The sequence below is a fragment of the Eucyclogobius newberryi genome, unplaced genomic scaffold (genome assembly GCF_026437365.1).
Source record: "Eucyclogobius newberryi isolate DKJ021-1_F unplaced genomic scaffold, fEucNew1.0.hap1 SCAF_8, whole genome shotgun sequence".
NCBI classification, from domain to species: domain Eukaryota; kingdom Metazoa; phylum Chordata; class Actinopteri; order Gobiiformes; family Gobiidae; genus Eucyclogobius; species Eucyclogobius newberryi.
Window position 1 is genome coordinate 15,188,032 of NW_027316500.1, and position 20,556 is coordinate 15,208,587.

General features: G+C 39.7%; 2 protein-coding genes across 2 annotated transcripts in view; one reads left to right on the forward strand and one right to left on the reverse strand.

Annotated features, from left to right (window-relative positions):
* The window catches only part of wdfy4 (WDFY family member 4), a 32,747-nt gene that overhangs the window by 9,874 nt on the left and 2,317 nt on the right, over positions 1-20,556 (reverse strand). The window contains exons 7-49 of the mRNA XM_072437591.1: positions 20,350-20,539; positions 20,100-20,260; positions 19,161-19,393; positions 18,952-19,091; positions 18,757-18,878; positions 18,567-18,668; positions 18,300-18,490; positions 16,781-17,442; positions 16,614-16,704; positions 16,323-16,537; positions 16,155-16,246; positions 15,867-16,071; positions 15,710-15,786; positions 15,411-15,629; positions 15,164-15,342; positions 14,863-15,094; positions 14,474-14,613; positions 14,296-14,407; positions 14,037-14,227; positions 13,803-13,955; positions 13,637-13,710; positions 13,172-13,333; positions 13,007-13,095; positions 12,827-12,923; positions 12,566-12,756; positions 12,330-12,490; positions 12,141-12,260; positions 11,899-12,066; positions 11,683-11,823; positions 10,893-11,019; positions 10,673-10,824; positions 10,362-10,582; positions 10,157-10,281; positions 9,904-10,095; positions 9,724-9,830; positions 7,372-7,449; positions 6,705-6,896; positions 6,574-6,622; positions 6,275-6,486; positions 4,633-4,781; positions 4,457-4,571; positions 4,278-4,363; positions 4,139-4,201 (exon numbers count right to left, since the gene is read on the reverse strand). Of these exons, the coding sequence (XP_072293692.1) occupies positions 4,139-4,201; positions 4,278-4,363; positions 4,457-4,571; positions 4,633-4,781; positions 6,275-6,486; positions 6,574-6,622; positions 6,705-6,896; positions 7,372-7,449; positions 9,724-9,830; positions 9,904-10,095; positions 10,157-10,281; positions 10,362-10,582; positions 10,673-10,824; positions 10,893-11,019; positions 11,683-11,823; positions 11,899-12,066; positions 12,141-12,260; positions 12,330-12,490; positions 12,566-12,756; positions 12,827-12,923; positions 13,007-13,095; positions 13,172-13,333; positions 13,637-13,710; positions 13,803-13,955; positions 14,037-14,227; positions 14,296-14,407; positions 14,474-14,613; positions 14,863-15,094; positions 15,164-15,342; positions 15,411-15,629; positions 15,710-15,786; positions 15,867-16,071; positions 16,155-16,246; positions 16,323-16,537; positions 16,614-16,704; positions 16,781-17,442; positions 18,300-18,490; positions 18,567-18,668; positions 18,757-18,878; positions 18,952-19,091; positions 19,161-19,393; positions 20,100-20,260; positions 20,350-20,539 (6,778 nt within the window). The remainder of the gene's footprint in view (positions 1-4,138; positions 4,202-4,277; positions 4,364-4,456; positions 4,572-4,632; positions 4,782-6,274; positions 6,487-6,573; positions 6,623-6,704; positions 6,897-7,371; positions 7,450-9,723; positions 9,831-9,903; positions 10,096-10,156; positions 10,282-10,361; positions 10,583-10,672; positions 10,825-10,892; positions 11,020-11,682; positions 11,824-11,898; positions 12,067-12,140; positions 12,261-12,329; positions 12,491-12,565; positions 12,757-12,826; positions 12,924-13,006; positions 13,096-13,171; positions 13,334-13,636; positions 13,711-13,802; positions 13,956-14,036; positions 14,228-14,295; positions 14,408-14,473; positions 14,614-14,862; positions 15,095-15,163; positions 15,343-15,410; positions 15,630-15,709; positions 15,787-15,866; positions 16,072-16,154; positions 16,247-16,322; positions 16,538-16,613; positions 16,705-16,780; positions 17,443-18,299; positions 18,491-18,566; positions 18,669-18,756; positions 18,879-18,951; positions 19,092-19,160; positions 19,394-20,099; positions 20,261-20,349; positions 20,540-20,556) is intronic.
* Positions 1,834-3,495, forward strand: lrrc18a (leucine rich repeat containing 18a). Its single transcript, XM_072437590.1, has one exon. The coding sequence runs from the start codon at positions 2,549-2,551 to the stop codon at positions 3,311-3,313; it is 765 nt and encodes a 254-aa protein (XP_072293691.1). The 5' UTR covers positions 1,834-2,548; the 3' UTR covers positions 3,314-3,495.

The window sequence follows — 20,556 nt, forward strand, 5'->3', positions numbered from 1 at the left end:
TTTTCTAAAATAAAAAAAATTGGCGCGTCAGCGCCACCAAATGTACCAAAAATGCATTGAGAGATGGGAAATGACCCAAAAAAAATCTGATCGTAGAATCATGAAATTTGGCGCAGAGGTAGATGGTGACAAGAGAAGTAAAAAAATATTATTACGGCAACGCCGTCCCCCGAACCAAATGTCGGCCATATTGCTTCAAAAATGGCTAAACATGACTTCGGAGTTTTTCCAAACGTCGTACTTTTACGAACTCCTCCCAGGGCGTTGGCCCTAAAAAGCTGAAATTTGGTGAAAATGCTACTGAGGAGTGGGACATCAAAAGTTATCCAAATTACATTGATACCTCTCACGGTCTCTGTGCGGCGAAGCCGCAAACTGTAACTAAAATTTCAGAAATCTCCCATATTTAAAATTTCTGCCGTTTGCGCAGATAAAGTCCGAATTGCGTCAAATTAGAATCAGTTGTTAAACTCTTTGCCCTAAACCTACTTGAAGTGAAATAAATTCATTTGGCGCCACAGCGCCCCCTACAGATTTTATATGGAGGTTAAATGTTTAGTTTTGCGAAATTATATGAAATTTGACACACAACTCAATTTTAGCATCCCCATCAAAAAAGTCAATGAGACCCATGTCATAATTGTTATGGCGTTGCCGTAACGATGACCGAAACCTCCCATGTTATTCCAATGGGGCCAGAACATGTTTACACTTTAGACTTACTTTCACAAACTCCTCCCAGGGCGTCAGCCCTATTAACCTGAAATTTGGTGAGACTCATCTTCAGGACCATCAAAAGTTATCCACATTTTCATTCAAAGAGTCACGGTGTCTGTGCGGCAAAGCCGCACATTTTGCCAAGAATTCAAAATAAAATTGCTTTTTGATGGTAAAACAAAGGGGAGAACATGTGACAGCGTCACAGATTCAGCAGTAGGCGTGATAAAAGGACAATTGGGGCGCGTTAGCGCCCCCTCCTCTTGCGGCGTGGCGGCGGTGTGGCGGCGGCGTGGCGAGGGCCGATCATTGCCGCTTGCGGCTATATTTGTTGTTGTTGTTGTTGCTTTTAATGGCGGCTGGCAGCCAAATGCAAAGGTGCACCGCATCTACTTTATTCTTTAGACTTTAATCTTTCGATCCTGGATGTTGTTGTTGTTGTTGTTGTTGTTGTTGTTTTACGGCGGTTGGCATCCAAGCGTTGCATTACCGCCAGACTTTATTCCTCAGACTTTGTCCTGGATGTATTTCTTCTTTGGTGTTTTATGCCGGTTGGTATCCAAGTGTTACATTACCGCCACCTACAGTTCCCACACAGATTAGTTTGTTTTTTGGACCATTGTCACGGCAACTGTGACATCATCCTCAAAGCAAACTTGAGTCACAGTAATGATGTCACACAGAGAATGTGACTTGTCATTGGTGTTTTATGGCAGTTGGTATCCAAGTGTCCAACTACATACTGTAGTTAGAACTGAAGAATGGAGTCTATTGGGTAAAGTCTAAAAAAGAATACAGTCTGGCGTGGGAGAAGGCCAGCTGGAATAAAGTCTAAGGAATAAAACAACAACAACAACGTACTGTAGTTGTACGTCTTCAAAGTATGTGTTTTTTAACGTAATGCATTATGCAGTCACTTAACAATTAACTAAATAATGTTTTAAGTCATATTTAGGAGTTTAAGACATATCTATATTACGCCACCATCATAGACCAAAAGGTAAGTTAAGTAAATCCTAAAGTAAAATCCAGAAAGGATTTCCTACAAATAGCTCCATGTCTGAACACTCCTGACTCCCTATAAATCCACACTAAATCAATCATCGAATTTGGCCCGGTATGTGTGATCTAATTGCAGGCAATAATTTCACGCAATAGTTTTCTATAAGAGGTTATAATGGGAACAAGCAGCGCTGAAAAACCTCTCTCATCCTGAGGATGATGAATGAGGCGAGAGAGGGCCTTGGGGTGTAACACCGACACAAACAGACAAACACCTTGCTCTTTTAGACAGCGGAGAGTCCCCATCACACTCCAACACCCTCCAATTTATCAAAGTCCTGCTTTGACTTTACACGCAGTACAGTATCACAGTGTCTCTACGTCAGCACACAGAGGCTGTCCTGTTCATGACATGCTTGAACAGAGAGGGCTCAATCCAGTAAATGGAGAGGAAGCTTCAGCTCTCATTTATTTTTGTTGTATTACCCAGTGTCGCCTCTCTCCTATTGTTCCCCTGCATTAGCCTTAATTAGAGAGTCATGCTCTTAAATACCCCCATGGGCTACACAGGGCAAACACGCACACACTTATGGAGACACACTGCGTTCACAGTTTCATTCCTCTCCCAGTGCCTCGGGCCATACATAGGCCTTTATAGCTGAATAAATCACATCGGCCTCACACACATTTACACACAAACATACACACTACACATTTTTACTTGGTCCCGCGTAGAGCAAAAATTGAATAAATCTCTGCAAGTCAGATGCAGCTATCACAAAGAACGGCTGATCTAAATTGACCCTGCACTCTTCTGTGTTTCAGAACAATGCCCAAAGTCAGGGGGACAAAGGTGACCCTGAGGATGGCCAGAGGGGCTGTAAGAACCACCTTGGAGGGCCGGCGCAGGCTCATACTGGCAAACATGGGAATTGTGGATTTCCCCAAGTGTGTCCTTAAACTAGGTAACATTGATGAACTGGACCTGAGCAGGAACCGAATAGAGAAGATTCCAAACCATATCGGAGATATCCAGTCACTCAAAGTGTTGGACCTACACAGCAACAGGTTGCAGTCAGTTTCAGAGGCAATGGGGAATCTGAAAAATTTAGAGTACCTCAACCTGTCAAATAACTTTATAAATACTCTACCGTCAACTGTGGGGTCTCTCACCAAACTCAAAGTTTTTAACATAGGAATGAACAAATTGGATTGTCTCCCTACATCTATGGAGAAACTACAAAATCTGGAGGAGCTACGGCTATTTGACAATCAATTCAAAACACTCCCTAATTTTGTGAATAATCTCCCCAGCTTGATGAATTTGAATTTAACAAGGAATCCTGTGTCTCTCTCTCAGGGAGATAATACGAAATTGCCAGAGAATCGTGTGTATCTCGTTCATGAAAACAATCTGTGCCAGACATGCCTCAGGAATTGTCAACTCCATAAGCAGAAATCTGTCATACAAGGAGGTAGAAAGGAAGGTGTTGAGGAAAAAGTATTAAAAGGTTCAAGGTTTGCTGGACTGATGGCACCAAACTCAATGGCTAAATCCAACCAGAATGAATGGAGGATCAGAAAGGTTTTCTAAATGAATGTAATTTGTTTGTTATTCTAACAAGGATGGTGAAAGCAATGCATTACTATCAAATAGTATTGCTACCGAACAGTTTCTCAAAGTCTATATGACAGGTTCTCTTGTTTTTATGACTTTGTTTGGTGGGATAGCACCTGTGGTAAATATTTATCATAGTTTTACTTCCCTTAAATAGCAGATTGTGAAGAAACTTTGAAAAATAAGAGTTTAGAGGTGATCGACTGCAGACTTCCATCTCTGCAGGACATGTACGTCTCCAGGGCTCTGGGACGTGTAGGTCGGATCACGGCCGACCCTTCTCACCCTGGACACGGACTATCTGAGCTACTCCCCTCAGGCAGGAGGCCACTCCCCTCAGGCAGCAGGCCACGGTCCATCCGGACCAGAGCCTCCCGCCACAAGAACAGTTTCTTTCCCTTTGCCGTTGGACTCATGAACACTTCTTATAGACCTGCCACTTAAATGAATCAATCACTCGCTGCACTGTTTACTTTCTGCACTACATGTGTACAATTAACTATGGATTTTGTGTACATACTGAGCCTATTTCTATTTTTATCTTATAGTAAATTTAAATTGTTTTTCTTCAAGGCATACCCTTTTTGACTTTATGTTGCAAAATTGTGACGTCATCAATATCGGATGCGCCATTGAAAACAGCCAATTTACACTAAACTGGTTTTCTGACAGTTTAAATGATCATTCAACAAAATAAAGATGCTATATTGTATTATTGTTTGTATGGATTTTGGTTCTTGTTTTCAGTATGGTTGCTAGGTAACACACATTTTTTTGTATTTTGATTGTAACATAACTTACCTCGCATTAGCAATAACCTCAGTCACACCTCTTCCTTTTAATGACGGCACTGTCAGGCACAACCTTCACATAAGGAGATGGATTAAGATAAAAGATAACATTCTATTAAAGCCCAGTCTAATTCATGAAAATGAAGTACTTCTTAAAAGCATTGACATGGTCCCTGTTGAGGAACACCAAGAATGCTGAATGTCCATTTTTCATGAAGATCTCCAAAGCATTGTCCTTATAAACACAAATAGGTTATTCATATCAACTCTTACATTTATATAGACTTAAAGGAACTTGAAAAAGGAGCAATATAAGCTTCGCTCTCACCTCTAAAAGGTATCGCATAAAACGAGCGTCCTTTATCTCCTGATGGAGCCAGCGCCTGCAGCTGAACACTGGAGGATCTTTACTCAGCATGGATGCAATGTAGGAATTTCTCACACTGACAAAGAAAAACAACTTATGAATATTTGCTAAATTATGAAGGATGTTTGATGACGTACCTGCTGGGGTGGTGATTTCTACAACAGACTTCTCCAGTAGAACTTAAAGTGAAGCCTTCGCACAAGTACAAACTATCTTTTCCAAAGAGCAGTACTCCTTCTGTCACTCTTAGGCCACTTACAGTCACTATGCACATTTTAGCTTTGACCTGAAAAGGATTCATTCAGTATCAGTATCAGTAATAACGGTTATATGTGTCAAATATAATTCCATTCTGAGGAGTAATTATAGGGATTTGTTGTATACATTTTGAAGAAGTTTACATTAGCAAATGGAAGTGAATTTGCCTCTCATCTGAAACATGGGTGAACATGGGGCTCTCTTTGAGAGGCACCTTACACCTCTCTTCAGAGACATGACAACAGCCACTTCAGGCTTTACGTGATTGATCATTTTAATCACATATTTTAATCATTATTAAAAAGACACAGTTGAACATTTCATTATAAGGACTGATTGATGGACAGTGGAAGACTCTGTTTCAGCTGTGTAACTATGGTCCCAAAGGTGCTTCTCATGCACCCGTTGTAGCTAATGCTAACTGCGCGGTGATGATATGCAGCTAATTCTATTGTCTCCCTTCATTTCACACAGAGTGCGTGCACCTGGCTGTGGTCCTGTGCTGGCCCCCTGCAGCCCCCTGGGACACAGCACCCAAAAAACATATGGGGCTCTAACAAAGCCCCAGGCCCCTCACAATTTATACTAATCAAATCAGACCTCCACTCCAGACACAGTTGGTGGAGTAGAAGGGCTGGCCATTATTAGACAAATTAATCACTGCCACATGCACAATGGTAAACCTGCTAAGTGATCAGAACCCCTGTTTTCACACTTAACGAGATGCCACTGTGATAATAATAGTCGGCATATAACTTAATTTAAGAGACAAGCGATGGGAGCATTAACTGTACAGTAACTCAGGACTTTTTAACTGTCTGATTTAATGGCAGAATATCTAAATGTGTCCAAATCCTACCAGCTAAAATTAGTTAAATTGATTGTTGTTGAAGATTGAATACAAAACAATAAACTTGACTTTATCTCATAACTGTGCTGCACAGATATCCGTTATCACTCTCCGAGTGATTAAGCCGATGATGGGAAGTCGGAGGAAAGAAGGACTTTTATTGACTGAGCGCCTAATGTCAGACCATTGATTTCTCCCCGCACACATTACTGCCATAATCACACTATTGGCGCTGGCGAGCTAATTACGAGCAGCGCTCCCTTTGTGTGTTTCAGAGTATTCATGTTCGCTGAGTGAGTGTGTGCATTTTTACAGCTAATGACTGTGTTCATTTGACAGGAAGCTCAGCAGGACTCACACACTGAACCACAGTGAGACACCAGGACGCGCTCGCTCAGATCACACACTTACTAAGTGAATGTTAGACAGCTTGTAACACCTCCCACTGTTTTTATTAATACTTCTGTCGGAAACATTAAAAGCCGCGGCTGGTTGCCGCAGTGAAGAGAGCCCCTGTCAACATGTATCTTGGTTTCTAACTGATTGGAAGAATAAAAAGAACTGGACTGAGCCTCCACATTAAAGTAAAACACAGATGATCAAACATGTAATTAATAGCCTAATAAAGTTATTAGTGGAGAGAACTTTTGCTTTAGTTTGTGTCAAAGTACCTTGTCTCCCTCTTGCAGTTCCTGTAGAATGATGCGAATGGAAGAGCAGTCTGTAGATTGGGAACAGTTTGTGCTGGAGCTGGGTTCAGAGGCAGCCTCAGCACTTGCTGGAGTTTCACTCAGAACAGGGAAGAAGGTCAACTGAATACTGTCCTGCTCCTCATCCATGTTTTCTTTCACTTCAGCTCCAACCTCACACAATATCTTGGCCTCTGATTAGAATAATAGTTGTAAATATAAATGATAAAATAGCCTCAATTTATTTATGCTTTTATTATGGTACAATTACACATACTGACCTGTTTCAGCTTCTCCACTTCCTGAGCCCAAACACAATGGCACCATCACCTGGTGACAAAAACTAAAATAGTTTTCATTCTTCATCCACTTTATGTTTTTTAACACCAGAACATTTTAAATGTATACATACCTTAGTAGATTTTCTTTGAGTTTTTCTGCGAATGTGAGGTTTTGTTCTGTTAGGACCCTCTGCGGCGTCCTGTACCCAGTCTCTGCTCAGGAGCACTCCAGGTCCGGGTCCAAAAATAGCCCTCTCCCTCAACAGTTCAGCCTCCACATCCAGCCACTTGGAAGACAAACGCTCCCACTCACTGGCCTTTTGCTGTAGGATAAATAATATAATGTATGATAACATCATAATCAGGTTCACCTTCACTCAGGCAGATTTATATATAAATTCAAGGTTCAAAGGTAAACGCTAATTCAATTGAACCACAAAATGTTTTATCTCAACATGGAAACTAAATAGAAAAAAATTAAATACAGTAATTTGTTTGTTTAGTTAATAGATATTTAATCATATACAAAAATTGTAAAAGGACAGATGGATCCACTCAAAAATAAATACTGTAATCATCTGTATATCTATAGAGATCAGGATTGTGTTGTCACATGAAAATTTTAAGTTTCGTCCATTAGTATCCATCCTTTGTTAATTAATCTCTACCGACATTTGACACAGCTGTCATTAACATAGAGTTTTTGACGTTTGACCTGAATAGTAATGTAATTTTTTTAAATGTTTAAGCCTAAGCTCGATAGTTCTTCTTCCCGAGTTCTAGATTTTTGTGTCAAACCTGTATGTGATTCATCCTCATGCGTTCAAACATCTTTTGACCATCCTGTCGAATCAGCTCCATAGAAAACAGAAACTCCTGCAACAAAAACAAACTTTGGAGTAATGACCGTAAATGAAAAGAGTAATATCTCTAACACAAGACACACACGTGTTCACAGAGATCCTATTTTCATAATGGTATTGTTGTTTCTCATGCAATTACAAAACATTCAAATAATTACGTTTGTAGCAAATTGCATTCAGTGGGCAAAATAAGCTAGTGGCTACAGTCTTATAATAACCCTGTCAACATATGTAATAATTTGTTTGTGAGATCCAATTAGCATAAACATTAATATTACAGGGCCAGACAACACTCAAGGAAAAAAAAAACATTGTGTCTGTGGGTGCATTGTAGCTAAAAGAGACCGCGTAAGGCACAGAAATAGAAATAAAAAGCCAAAACAGAGGCGTACTGACACTGCAGGATGCTCATGTTGGGCAAACACACCGCGATCGTATTTGAGCGTTAACGGCTTCATTAAGCTCATCATCACAGTAGTGCTCGCTCAGAGACTAGTGAAACAACATGTGTCCATCCTCACAGCTGACCCAGAAAAGCGGTTTAATGGACTAAATCAATGTGCACTAACCATTTATATCAAGTCTTAGTTACAGATGTTAACACACTCATTTGGGTTATAATTTTTCTGCCTAATCTGTTTTTCTTTCTTTTGGCTGCAAAAGGTTTTATTTTTTGGAGAATTCGCATTAAGTTTGACACAGATTATTTTCCCAATAAAAGCGTTTCCATGTATCCAGGCTGGGGAACAACACACGTATAGTACATTGCAGTATAAAAGTATTTAAAAACAGCAAAAGTATATGCCTTCCAAAGACTTACAAACTTGTACATTTTAGAAAATAACAGTGGTTTGTCAGAATGAGTGACTGTCTATCTCTTTCCAAATGTTGAAAGGCGAATTAAATAAAGCAGTAATTTGAGCAGAGATTAGGGAAAAACTATAGAAAGAAAAGAGTAATAATGAAGTTTGTGGGCTGCAGTTGTTTTGTGACAGATAACCCCAAGAGCTGGCATCATCATTTTCTAATTTCATTCCTTCATTTTGACAAACATAAGTAATATATAGCATTAATTACCCCATTTAGCAGATAGGAACCTCATTGGCTTTTAAAATGCTGCATTAAATACATAACGCATCTCTTCCTTCTGCAATTAACATCAGAACATCACACTCATTTCCATTTTAATGGCTTCCCAACAATATGCAACCTTTGATGATAAGGCAACATAATGTCAACTTCATTCTGGGCAGGCAAGAGAATGTGTAATGAACTTAACGTGATCATTAGTGCTGTTAATTATCTTTCTAATATGAGGACACAGATATGATTATGGAAAACTGCATTTGCTGATGAAATAAATCTCTCGAAGCATTGCACTGAAGCTTGACTGAGGGCAGAGACAGACTATCAGACAATGTATTGCCATTTATTACTTACAAAAGAATAAGAAGTCTAATTTTCAGAAGACCATAATAATATACTCTTTTGAAAACATGTGGCTCAAATTAAGCAAATAAGTCACAATAAGACACAAATTCATGATAGAGAAACAAATTAATTACTTGCTTGGTTCTAACTGCAACGGTCAGATAATAGAACTTAGGTTTTGAACATAATTTATTTTACTATTATGGAGCAGACTGGACTATGATGGTGCAACACTCTGTAGAGTAAAAGAAGTAACAGCAGCTTCCTCATCTTTCCTGCCTCTGAGATGGAAAAACAATTCATCACCCTCTCTGATAGCCTGTCAAAGACTGATATGATAAAAAATAACATCAAATGAATAATGTTTTCATCAGATTGCTACCACTATAATTGCCGACGTGATTTCTATGGGCGAAAGATGTGCACAAACAAGAACGCACATAGACTTTGTGGAGGTGAGACAGACACACAGACGCGGTAATTTCATGCCTGTGTGCCTGAGTAATATGTCCCCGCTCCCTGCTCCAGATGGCTCAGCGTCTTAAGCGTTGTGGGGGAACTAATGATGTGGGCCACGTGTTTCAGGGGGAAAAACAACAATAACTGTGTCCTTAACCTTCAACAGCAAACTGTGTGTTGTAGCAAGCGTTCCCATGGATAGGCCTAACAGATATCAATTACTATGCCCACTCAGGGGCGATCAGCTGTGATAATCCAAATCCATTTAAAGAAATAATCAAACATCCCCACAGGGCTGGAAGGCCCATCGCCCAAAAATAGCTGTGACTTTGGGACAAGAGGCCTGAAGTCATGAGATTTCAAACTCTGTAAAGGCCAATGATCAAACAAGGCTTACCGCGACAGTTGAAGGCTCTTTGCTCAGTTTGCTCAGAACTGAAGAAACAGCACTACTAATGCGGTCAAAGGTCTTCTGGGAACTGCTAAACATCCGCTTCAAAGAGTCTGTAAAGAAAAGTTTATTTTGATTGTTGCACATAAACATTACATCATAAAATCTAATATTTGACATATTCACCCGTGTGCAGTTGCCAGCCTTTATGGATAATCTCCTCCCACAAAGGGCTGATTTCAGTCATGAGGACGGGCTGTGTCTTTGCTGTATTGCTGGCTGAAATCTCAGTCTTAAAACTTTCCTCAAGCATCCACTGCCTCTCCTTCATGAGCCGTGACCAACAGGCCTCCACTAGAGACTCTAGCCTTTGATCATCTGTATTACACAGAAAATGTATAATGATGTACCGAACTTGTGAGCTTACACAATCTTATACCTGAGATAGAACTGCTGCTGCTTCCAGACTTGTTGTCATCATGTCTGATTTTGACAGGGAATATCTGTGATGCCACATTTCTGTCGTGCACTTTTCCATACGTACACTCAAATCCCTCAGGAAACCTAAAATAAAATAAAAAACACACAATTACAACAATGTCCGTTGTTGCAAACGCTAATCACAAAATGATGTGCAATATTACCTTCCAGATTGTGTCATTAACAGACAGTAGAGAAAACATGTCATAAAGTTCACATTGGCATTGTAAGTGGCCATCACAACATCCCAGCGGTCAAGCACTGTCTCCAGTGTTCTGATCACCACATCTTTGTGTTGAGACAGGAAGAAAAGCATCACTCTGTTTATGCAGGAATAGAACTCTGATAACATCTTGTCTTTTTGTGCCTGTCCATTTTCCAAGACCTGAAATATAATACAGTGGCGTGATATTGTGCGATCAAAAAGTAATAAATCTAAAATTAAGATAATTTCTGTCTTAGGAAATTATCTTACCAAAACAATTTGATCAGCAATGAAGTGTAGCAAACTCCTACAGTCTCCTGCAGTTGTTCCACTATAAAGTTTTTGCACCACTGTCTGAGTGAAAAGCACAGCATTCTCCATCAAGGTGTTTAGATGTCCTTCAGGCTTCAGGGTGTTACAGTCTTGAAAAAAGAGCATTTTGATAGAACGAACAAACACAAGCTACATGTAGGAACTAAAAATAATTTACCTTTTGAAGTTAAATTCATGTGATTTTCTTCCTCACCACTGAGCACGTAAATAATGTCAATGACAAATTCAACCAACTCTGTTTGGAAAAGAAGAGACTGTTCCAGTGAAGCTCCATCTGGGGAAAACTGAGAAACAATGGAAAAATACAGTCATAAATGGCATGAATTACCTGTTTAAAATGCTGTTAAAACACAAAACTGCTAGACTTGATGATAAATGTTAACATGTCAAATAATTGTTGCAAAACCTGTTAAATAAAATCCAAAAAGACTTGCATTGATTATATTTAGTTACTGTCTTATAATGCTTTTACATTGCATCACTCATTCACTTCAACTCAGTGGAGACAAGTTCCAGTAACTTCTCTTGCTACAGCTGCTCACAGAGACAAGACTGACAATCTACATCTACAACAGCTTCTATGACCACCACTAATTCCTTTTTCACACACCACATTCATATTCATGCAATGTATTAATGCAGTTTTACTCAATGACAACACAACAATGCACAGGTCGAAGCTGTGATCTAACCGTCAAACTTCCTTAGCCACAAACACTCGATTTCTGTGTTTTACCTGTCATTATTCTCACTAAAATGATTATTATTGCTCAACAACAGCAGCTGAACTACGTTGGATTGTAACTGAGCAAAGAGTGACATCTTTTGGGAGAAAGCTAGTACTGCAGTGACACAACAGAGCCATGTGCCTAAAAACAATCTCCATCCCAAATTCTCAAAACTCCTGCCGTATCGGTAAAATGTTAAAATGTATTAGTTACAATCACCTCCATCAGGATCACAACAGGGTGGCTGCTGCTGGCAGAACTATTGTGTAGGCTGTCTAAGAGAAGAATGTGAAGAAAATCACACACTGGCTTTTTAGATGGCGCTTTCTGAAGGATTGTTTCACATTCATCACCCAAGGCCTGAAAGTAATGAGAAATACACATACATAGTGACTACAAATTTCAGCTGATGTTAAACTATGTATTACGACAAACCTGTGAAGGATGCACAACACTGGCAAGAGTCTGAAGAAACTCTGACAAAGTCCAAAGTGGATCTCTGGGTCGAAGGTCATGAAGAAGACAGAAGAACTGCATCACACTTGATACAAGACCAGGTTGTGACATTGAAGTCTTTGACGTTTGTTTTACTCCAACAATCGACTGTAAAAGATAAGAAAAATGTGTCCCTTATTCAATCGAAATCCAAACATATAACAACAGTTTTTATTACATACTGGATTTATGGTGACTTTGATCAATTCAAGAAGTATTGTTGCAGCTTCGACACAAAGCTGTTCTGCCGGATGTTTTTTTTCAAGGTCAATATATGTCTGTAGAATGCCTTCCAAAGGCAACTGTAGATGTAAAAGGTAATGTTGTGAAGCAGTTAGCAGATCAACAGATTGACAGTAAGCTTAACTCACATTTTCTTTTGTTTTGTGGTTCAACCTTTTTCCAAGTAGCAATGCCACCATGAACTCATATACCTCAGAAAGGCTGGAAGAAGCTAGAAGCTCCTTCAGAACATCAAAACCTGAACAAGCAGTTTTAGGACACTCTACTGAAGATGACTGGACCCGGTTGTCTATCAATTGAAAAGTGAGTTAAATATTATTCTAGTATTTTTTTCCAATAAAGGAAAATATTATCCAAAGTTTACCCAAAGCAAAAGAAGGCTCTTCCATCAGTGAGCACGAGGAAACCCCTTCCCTGAAGATGTTCAGGCGACTGGGGCTCAACAGAATGTGATTCAACAAGACAAGACCCAGTTTTATGGTTGAAGGGTGAAGGTGGGACTGAAGGAAGAGCAGGAACCAACCACAGCCCAGTGTTTCAAATAGAACCTGCCCCCTGTTGAGAAATGCCAACATAATTAGTAATTATCTATGCACCTCAGCATAGAATGGTATTATGCACTCACTGCTTTTCTTGCAACTTGTCATTGTTGAGGATTTCATCTAAAACAAACAAGATCTGGTTTCGAACATAAATGTGACTGACTGGACCTGAGTTCTCAGCTGCAACACAAAAAAAGAAAGATTTAAAACGAACCAAGACCACAGCCCACCCACAGTGTAAATATGGTTTATGAGATACATACCACTTGTATTGTGATGGCTGTCTGAACGATCATAGATCTCAGTTGTATTGCTTTGTGGGGGAAGTGTATAAACTAGAAAAAGTCCAAGTCTTGACAACCAGGAAAGGTTTATATAAGCATATAAAATAGAAATAATAACAATTACTGCAGTAGCTGATTTAATACCTGTGTATGTCCAGGGGGTTGAAACATTCTTTCAAAAGTAAAGTGATGACAGAAGAAATAACTTCTACCCTCCGAGGGTTCATTGAAGGATTGGTGAGCACAAACAACATCTTTGGTAAAATACCAATTTTGTGAATTATTCCTGCATTCCTGTTGTCATCACTGAGATCACAGAGAAACAAAAAAAAAATCTAATTTAGTGATTCATACACTCTCAGTCATGCACATCTTTGTCAGACTGTGAAAATGTATGCCAAACATTTCCTAAGTTTAATTATACTGTTTATTTGTTATCCCGGGGACTAGCCACTGTAAATGATGGGCCGACTGGGGTCTGTCAATGTCTGAACAAGAAGCTCCTTCTTTGAGAGACAGAATGTTATGTAATGAGCAGACCGTGTGAGTTAATAGAAAATTGAATTACTACTGCAGCTGTAATGCTATGGTCCAGTCATGCACAAATACCTGAACGACTGCAAGACTTCAGCAAAGTGGTTGAGAACTGTAAGGTCCAGATTATCAGAAGTGGTCTGCCACACCTGAAAAATGCAGCTCTAATTAGCTTCCAGAGGACAGTGCGAAAGGAATTACTCATGGACCATTTCTATTCCTGTCTGGACAGCGTACTCACATCCAGGTCAGAAATCAGTGCTCTAAATGCTGGAAGGTTCTGTTGGTAAATTGAGCTGAAGTTTGCCTCTGTTGAGTCGGAGAGGCACAAAACAAGTTGCAAGGTTCTGTTACTGACTATACTGCTCTTACTCTTCAGGAGGAAAGCCAAGAGCTGAGAAAATGAATAAAAATATTGTATTAATCCACATTCATAAAACAGTACATTTCATATTGACAATTAAATGTAACAAACCTTATAGCCATCAATGCGTGCCATTTCTTGCTGCATAGTTGAGTCGGTCTCCAGCACAGAAAGAAGAACTTTGACTGCTGCGTAAAGAGAGCTATCGTCAGGTGCCATCGCAACCAGGCTCAGAACAACTGCAGGTCCACCAACACACAAAAATCCATTGGGGGCATTTTTTGGTGTGAATGCACGAACACCTAGGAAAAATAAAAACTTGTGTCTACAATATCTGCAAATAATATAATTTTAAATGAGCCATATCTACCAAAATGACCAACAAGGGCTGCTCCAATGGTCCGTGCTGTGCCACTTAAGTGTTGACTGATGTTACGGGCAAGAAACACAGGGGTAGAGTTATCCCGTGAAGTTATGCCCACCTGTAACGGCAGTGAATTAACACTAAAAACTATTGTGACTCATAAATACAAATACCAAAAACGCACCTCTTTGGCAATAAGTCGACAGTCTACTTCGTTGTAATCCTCCCTGATTTGAGCAACTGTTGTCACTGTTGAAATTGCTGGATTGATGCCAAATGAGATCCTCTCTTCAGGAACCAGTCGCACAGGGTTAGACTCAACACCTAAAATGAGGATTAGATGAAATTATTTTCAATTTCTAAATAAGCAAGCAGACAAATCAGCTTTCTGCAACTACGAAATGGGAAATTACTTTTTTACTGTTACATTTTTGGGGCCTTTATGAAGATATTAAGCCAAAATAATACATAATGACAATAATACAAGCACTAGCTAACAACCACAAAAATGTGTTATATTTCAATGTAATTTGTACGTGTGGTGGGGTCAATAGGAAAAGAAAATTATATCACCTGACTTGCACACAGACAGGAAGTTGCCGAGGTAAGCAGTGCCTTGTGAGTATAAAACACTGATGGCCTCAGAGGTCAGAGGTTCCTCAAACAGGTATGAAGGACCCGCTTTCCATATTAAAGCAGCGTAGTCCTTCCAGAGAGCAGGAGTCCCAATCACTGCATACACATCTGTGACTGCGGTTGGCTCCATGGAGACATACGTGCCTGGAAATGGCTGTATGTATCTCATCTGTGGGGGGTGAATGTCAATATAACAACACACAGTGAAAGCAAGTAAAAGTCTTTTTTTTTAACGTACCTTTCCAGTTCCCACAGCTTTGCCATTTAGATACGCAGAGGCCAGGCAGCTTTTCTTTATGTCCTTGGCTAAAACTACAACTAAATGATGCCACTGTCCTGGGATCAGTTGACTAGAGCAGCGAAACCTCAGTGAAGTTGCTAAAGACGTGGGGCTGGAAAATTCTGGCTCCATCATATCTGGCAATAAAATACTTCAATTTATTAACTGTGCAATCGGAATTAACACAGGGCATAATTGGACTAACCCAGGTATGTCAGGGCCTCCTCCTCTGTGGATATAACCAAACAGCCATCACAGGCAGAGAGAGAAATGGACAGACAGATGAACTGCTGCTCAGTGCGGGACATGTGACGAACCACTGACAGGAAACGTATGGGGTGAGATTCACAAGCAGAACTGAACCTGTTGATCTGGAACCAGCACGAGTAAGTGAGACCAGCTGTAGGAGGAAACCCTCTGCAATCTAAAATAATATAACACAAGGTTGGTTTAATGTCTTGGGTTGAAGATCAGCAGGTTTAAAAAAGAATCAGTAGTTCTTGCCTCCTCCAGTTCCACCAATGGGAATTGAGTCTGCATTGACCCCCTTCACGGTGGCCAGAGAGGGAAGGAACAGACACCTGAAATGTACAAGAGTTTAAAAAATGGTGTCTCAAATAGAAACAAACTTTTTTATAGCGCTAAAATCCCATTGGCTTACCCATATCCACTTTCATTCATATCAAACTCAACAAAAGCAGGCGTTGTTGATATTTTGTGTGGCCTGTAGCTACGAGGTGATGTCATAGATATAAGACTGACGATTTGGTGAGCGGGAATGGCAGACCCCACAGAGCATTTGGAGTTTAGTAGGCTAAAGGTTCTCTTTGTGGTCTTTCTTGAAGATTCCGATGAGTGGCCTCCATCTGAATTGGTGTAGAAAAGTAAAAGACATAATGAAACAATAAAACAATACACATGGAAATGAACGTAAGACAAACAGCATTACCACTAGAGTCAGGGGTTTTCTCATTCTCCAAGTCATTTTGTGCCATTTTGTCTGACAAACACATGAGAGGATTTCCAAGGCAAAGGAAATTCCTGTAAGAAAAAAGGTATAATTATTATTTCTTAAATGAAATATGTGTATGATAAAAGACTATAAATTAAATATTACCTGAAGTCTTTCAGTGTTATTGACTGCGAGGAGAGCTTTTCCAAAATGCGAGTGACTGGCAGATGTAAAGGGTGTTTTGGTTCTATCAACATTTGACCACAATGAGCTAGTAGAGTTGCAATCAGCCCACCCTCACACATGATTTGTCTGTTTCTCTCCAATTTAACCATAACTTGGATGTGGTGTACAATTGAGTATTGGACGTCCATGGAAAGCTGAAAAAGATTGCTTTATAGTTTTAATTTGTACCAATATATTTCTTCATAAGGGCTTAAATTTTTAAACAAATACCTGTGGATCCTCAAGAGTAAAAACCAAAGGAAAGAGAGTCATAATAACTCTAATTGCTCCAGGATGAAGAATAACACTATCACAGCTTAATCTGCAAAATACATTTTAAAAATCTGTACAAATTTGGCAGAAAAAATGTCATGAATTAACTACGTAACAAATCATACCTGCAGTGTGACTCAGTACTGGCAAGAGAGAAACTGGGTGCTGCTTTTCTGCTTTTGTCCTCAACTCCATCACACGCAGCAGGAATATTTGGTTTCTGATCATCACAGTTTGGATCTAAGTTTAACTCCGGAGAAGAGAAGGTCCCTGTGGAGAACTGATTTAGGAAGGACAAGAGTAATATACATGTCCGGAGAGTGACTGGAAACATGAGTTGTGATTCAGATTTAGATAAAGACGATTGGGAGGAGATTGAGGACTCTGCTAAACAAACAAACTGTTCAAATGTTCTCTTTGGTGACTGGTTGTCCTCAGCAATCAGGGGAAGGTTCACATTGTCCACCTCGTTGGAGTTTTCCTCAGATGTTTTACAGTGGAAGCAGCCCAGGTGGAGCAGGGCCTCTGTCAGTCTTTCATAATAGCCACCAGTCTCAAAACAGTGTCCGTTTATCCTGTGTATGTGGACAGCCAGGGCTATAGTGTGCAATGTAAGCAGAAGGATCTTCAAAAGACGCTCATGTCCAATAGACTTCAGTGCTTCTGCCCGAGGTGGATTAGCAAAAGCTCCTTCCATGTCAGTCACAAGTGAAAGTAAACCAGTGAAGCCCCCGGCCTTCCTGAAGGCATCCCAGCTGTTAGGACTCTCCAAGACCTTCAACACAGACTGAAATAAAAAGTAACAAAGTCAAAAATCTATAATAAATAATGTCAATTTTTAAATGATTAAACTATGTTAAATGTACTAAAGTGTTAACCCTTCAATTCTTGTGCGCTTGCAAAGGTTTCTGAAAGCATTCCTTCGGTCAATTAAGGTATTAAAATAAAAAAAAACTGATGAAACATATAGATATATCATAAATCATTGTGTGTAACTAGTTTTTGGGAGTGAACAAATCATATTAGCTTTATTCAATTTGGACAGCTAATCCATCAGATAGGTAATGTGCGAGGCAGAACGCAAAGGGGAATGTGATTAACTGAAAGTGGAGTAATCACAATGACTCTCAACACTTGCCAACCCAGGTCGGACCCAATCTGGTTGTCACCTGCTTTAACTGTGTTAGCACCAGCACAAAGAACACACATCTCTACAGGCACAAACAAACACAAGCCTGTACAACTACACATGCTGAATACAAAATATGTGATAGTAAGTGCTCTCACCACTGCCATCTATAAAATGGACACTACACACTAGTGTGTAACTTATTTAACTTTAATCAGATCTGTCCGATTCACTGATCTCACAGAGGTGGTAATCTTCAGAGCGCCACAGCACAATCTGCCAGCATAATAACATCAGTCCAGAGTTAACAGCTAAACCTATTTTAGCAAATCAATCTGTGTTATCTATAACACAATCACAGTCCCACATGCTGAGGAAATAAATTCATTGACCCATTATGTTATAAGTACATTAGGAATTGTTACTATTTGATGTAGAGGCCATAGTTGCAGCTCAGCTTGAATCCCCTGCAGCTAAAGATGTGTGACAGTGATGTGGGCTGCAGCCAGATGTACCTGTAAGAGATCCTTCTTCAGTCTGATTTCCTGTTGTGTTGAGGAACAAAGAGCTCCAATGGCTATACTCATGAACTCCTCAGGATTGATCTCAGCTAACTGCTCCAAAATACTCAAAGTTGAGTCTCGATACTGATCCTCATTCAAGAAAATCTTGATATAGGGAATCATACCGAGTTCCCGAACTGAAACTAAGAGAAGTTTTGGATTAGAATTAGATTAGAACATTGGCATTTACAGTATATAACAAAAGTTATAGTTGTGTACCAATGTTTTTTATTGAGCGCAAAGTAAATGTAGAAACCACTTGAAGCATGTGGTTAGTGAGGAGACTTTCATTATCATCAATGTGTGAAAATTGGGATGTATCTGAAATTAAAAATTAATTTTACCAAGTTAGAAACTCTTCTAAAAAGGCAATATCACATCCTGAGAAAAGGAAATACTAAACTCTTACCTGTGGTGACAGCTACAGCCTTTATTAGGATTTTAGCTCTTCTGCGCAGTTCTCCAAGAAGCAACTTGAGCAGGCCCAGGTCACTGAGTACCTCTGTTAAAAGACCACTATACGCTGTAATCCTGACAAAATAGTAAGAGACATTAATGTGTTATGCTACTTGAGCATGCTTCCTTATTAATTTAGTTTCCTTACCTATGGAAACACTTGACGGCTGCGACTCCAAACTCCAACCCATTAGTTTGTTGTGAAGTTGCTCTTGTCCACATCTGCTTCAGTACAGTGAGCACGGCCCGCAAGGTCTCATGGGGGATAAAGTTTAATTTGAAAATGATCTACAAAAAAAATCATACAGTAAATAACTCTACGACTGCCAGGCAAACGGTGCATGTGACAGTGATTACCATTTCTAAGAGTGAGAAAAATTGTCTATGTACAGCTGCTGGTTTAGACAACACGCAAGAGGCCAACTGAGTCATTGTCTGGACTGACCACTCCAAAAGAAAAAAGTTTGCAGTCTCTTTTTCCCAAATCCTCTGCATGGTTTGGAGGATCTGGCAACACAACTGAGAGTCCTGAGATCGCAGCAGCGACCCCTGTAGCAGGAGAAAGGCTGGGAGGTTCTTGACAACTGCACCTAGAAACAGAGTTAATATAAATACTTCTGATCTTGCTGAACATGTCTAACAATACAAATAACGTTAATTTAGTCTAAACAGGGTTATAGAGGTGGTTAATATTGTATACAAGACCCACGAGAGGATGAGATGTTAAGTCAAACGAGTCTGCCCTGTACAAATAAATCTTAATAATGATTTTTTTTTTTTTAAACTAATTAAAATTATACACCAACATACATACACATATTTAAAAATAAAAGCTCTGGCCCTTTGTTTGATAGAGGTTTGTTGATGTGAATTTATTCTGGACACCCGGATCCTGAGTGTGGGATGGAAAGCTGCGTGTCTGTGATAGATGGCTTTTGTAGTAGGCCAGTGGTGAATGGATGTGAGGCATGTTAACAGAGTTAGTACAGAAGGCTCCACTTCATCATCCCAGACATAATCATCTCAGCTTCCTGTTAACCTGAGGAGTGTGGTCCACTGCCATGGGGAAGAGCAGGGAGAAGAGTCAGGTAGCTTGGGAAATTAGGGGGGTCATAAGAGGGCAGATGGATAAATAAACTCTGAACTATGCTGGCATTTGGGGACCAAACATTCCTTACCGTCAATAATTAATGCGTGCTTCACAAAGTTATTTATGGATAGCTTTCTTGTGGAGGAAACTTACAATATTAGAAGAGACCAATAACAATGAATAGGTTGAGTGAAGACTGAACCTACCTGTGGTTTGAGGAGCATCAAATTTAAAGCCTGGAGGTTGAGGGTTACTGATGCAAAGAGCCACTTTCAGCTCCGTCTTTCCAAACATGATAAATGTTGCAATAAGTGCAATCAATTCCTCCACAGGAAGAAACTGGTCATCAGGAACACCTGCTTCACAACTTCAATATACAATATTCAAGCAGACAACAAAAATGAATCATGTCAGAAACTCTGTAGTTTTAATATGCATGCATTTTTTTTCTCTTACCATTTCATGATGTTCTCTAGAGCTCTATAGCCATTGCTGGTTTCAAATTCTTCAAAAAGAGCAGGATTGATGTCATAAGTGTCTTTAATGAAATTAAAAACAACAACCGCTACTTCAGCTAATAATGGTCCAGAGATATCTGTCCGAATGTGCAGCAAGTTTTGGATGCAGATACGAATACAATGCTTGCCTGATAAGACAGGGGGG

Bases quoted from the DNA above. Each gene is read 5' to 3' on its own strand.
- lrrc18a (XM_072437590.1), top strand. From the start codon at position 2,549: ATGCCCAAAGTCAGGGGGACAAAGGTGACCCTGAGGATGGCCAGAGGG.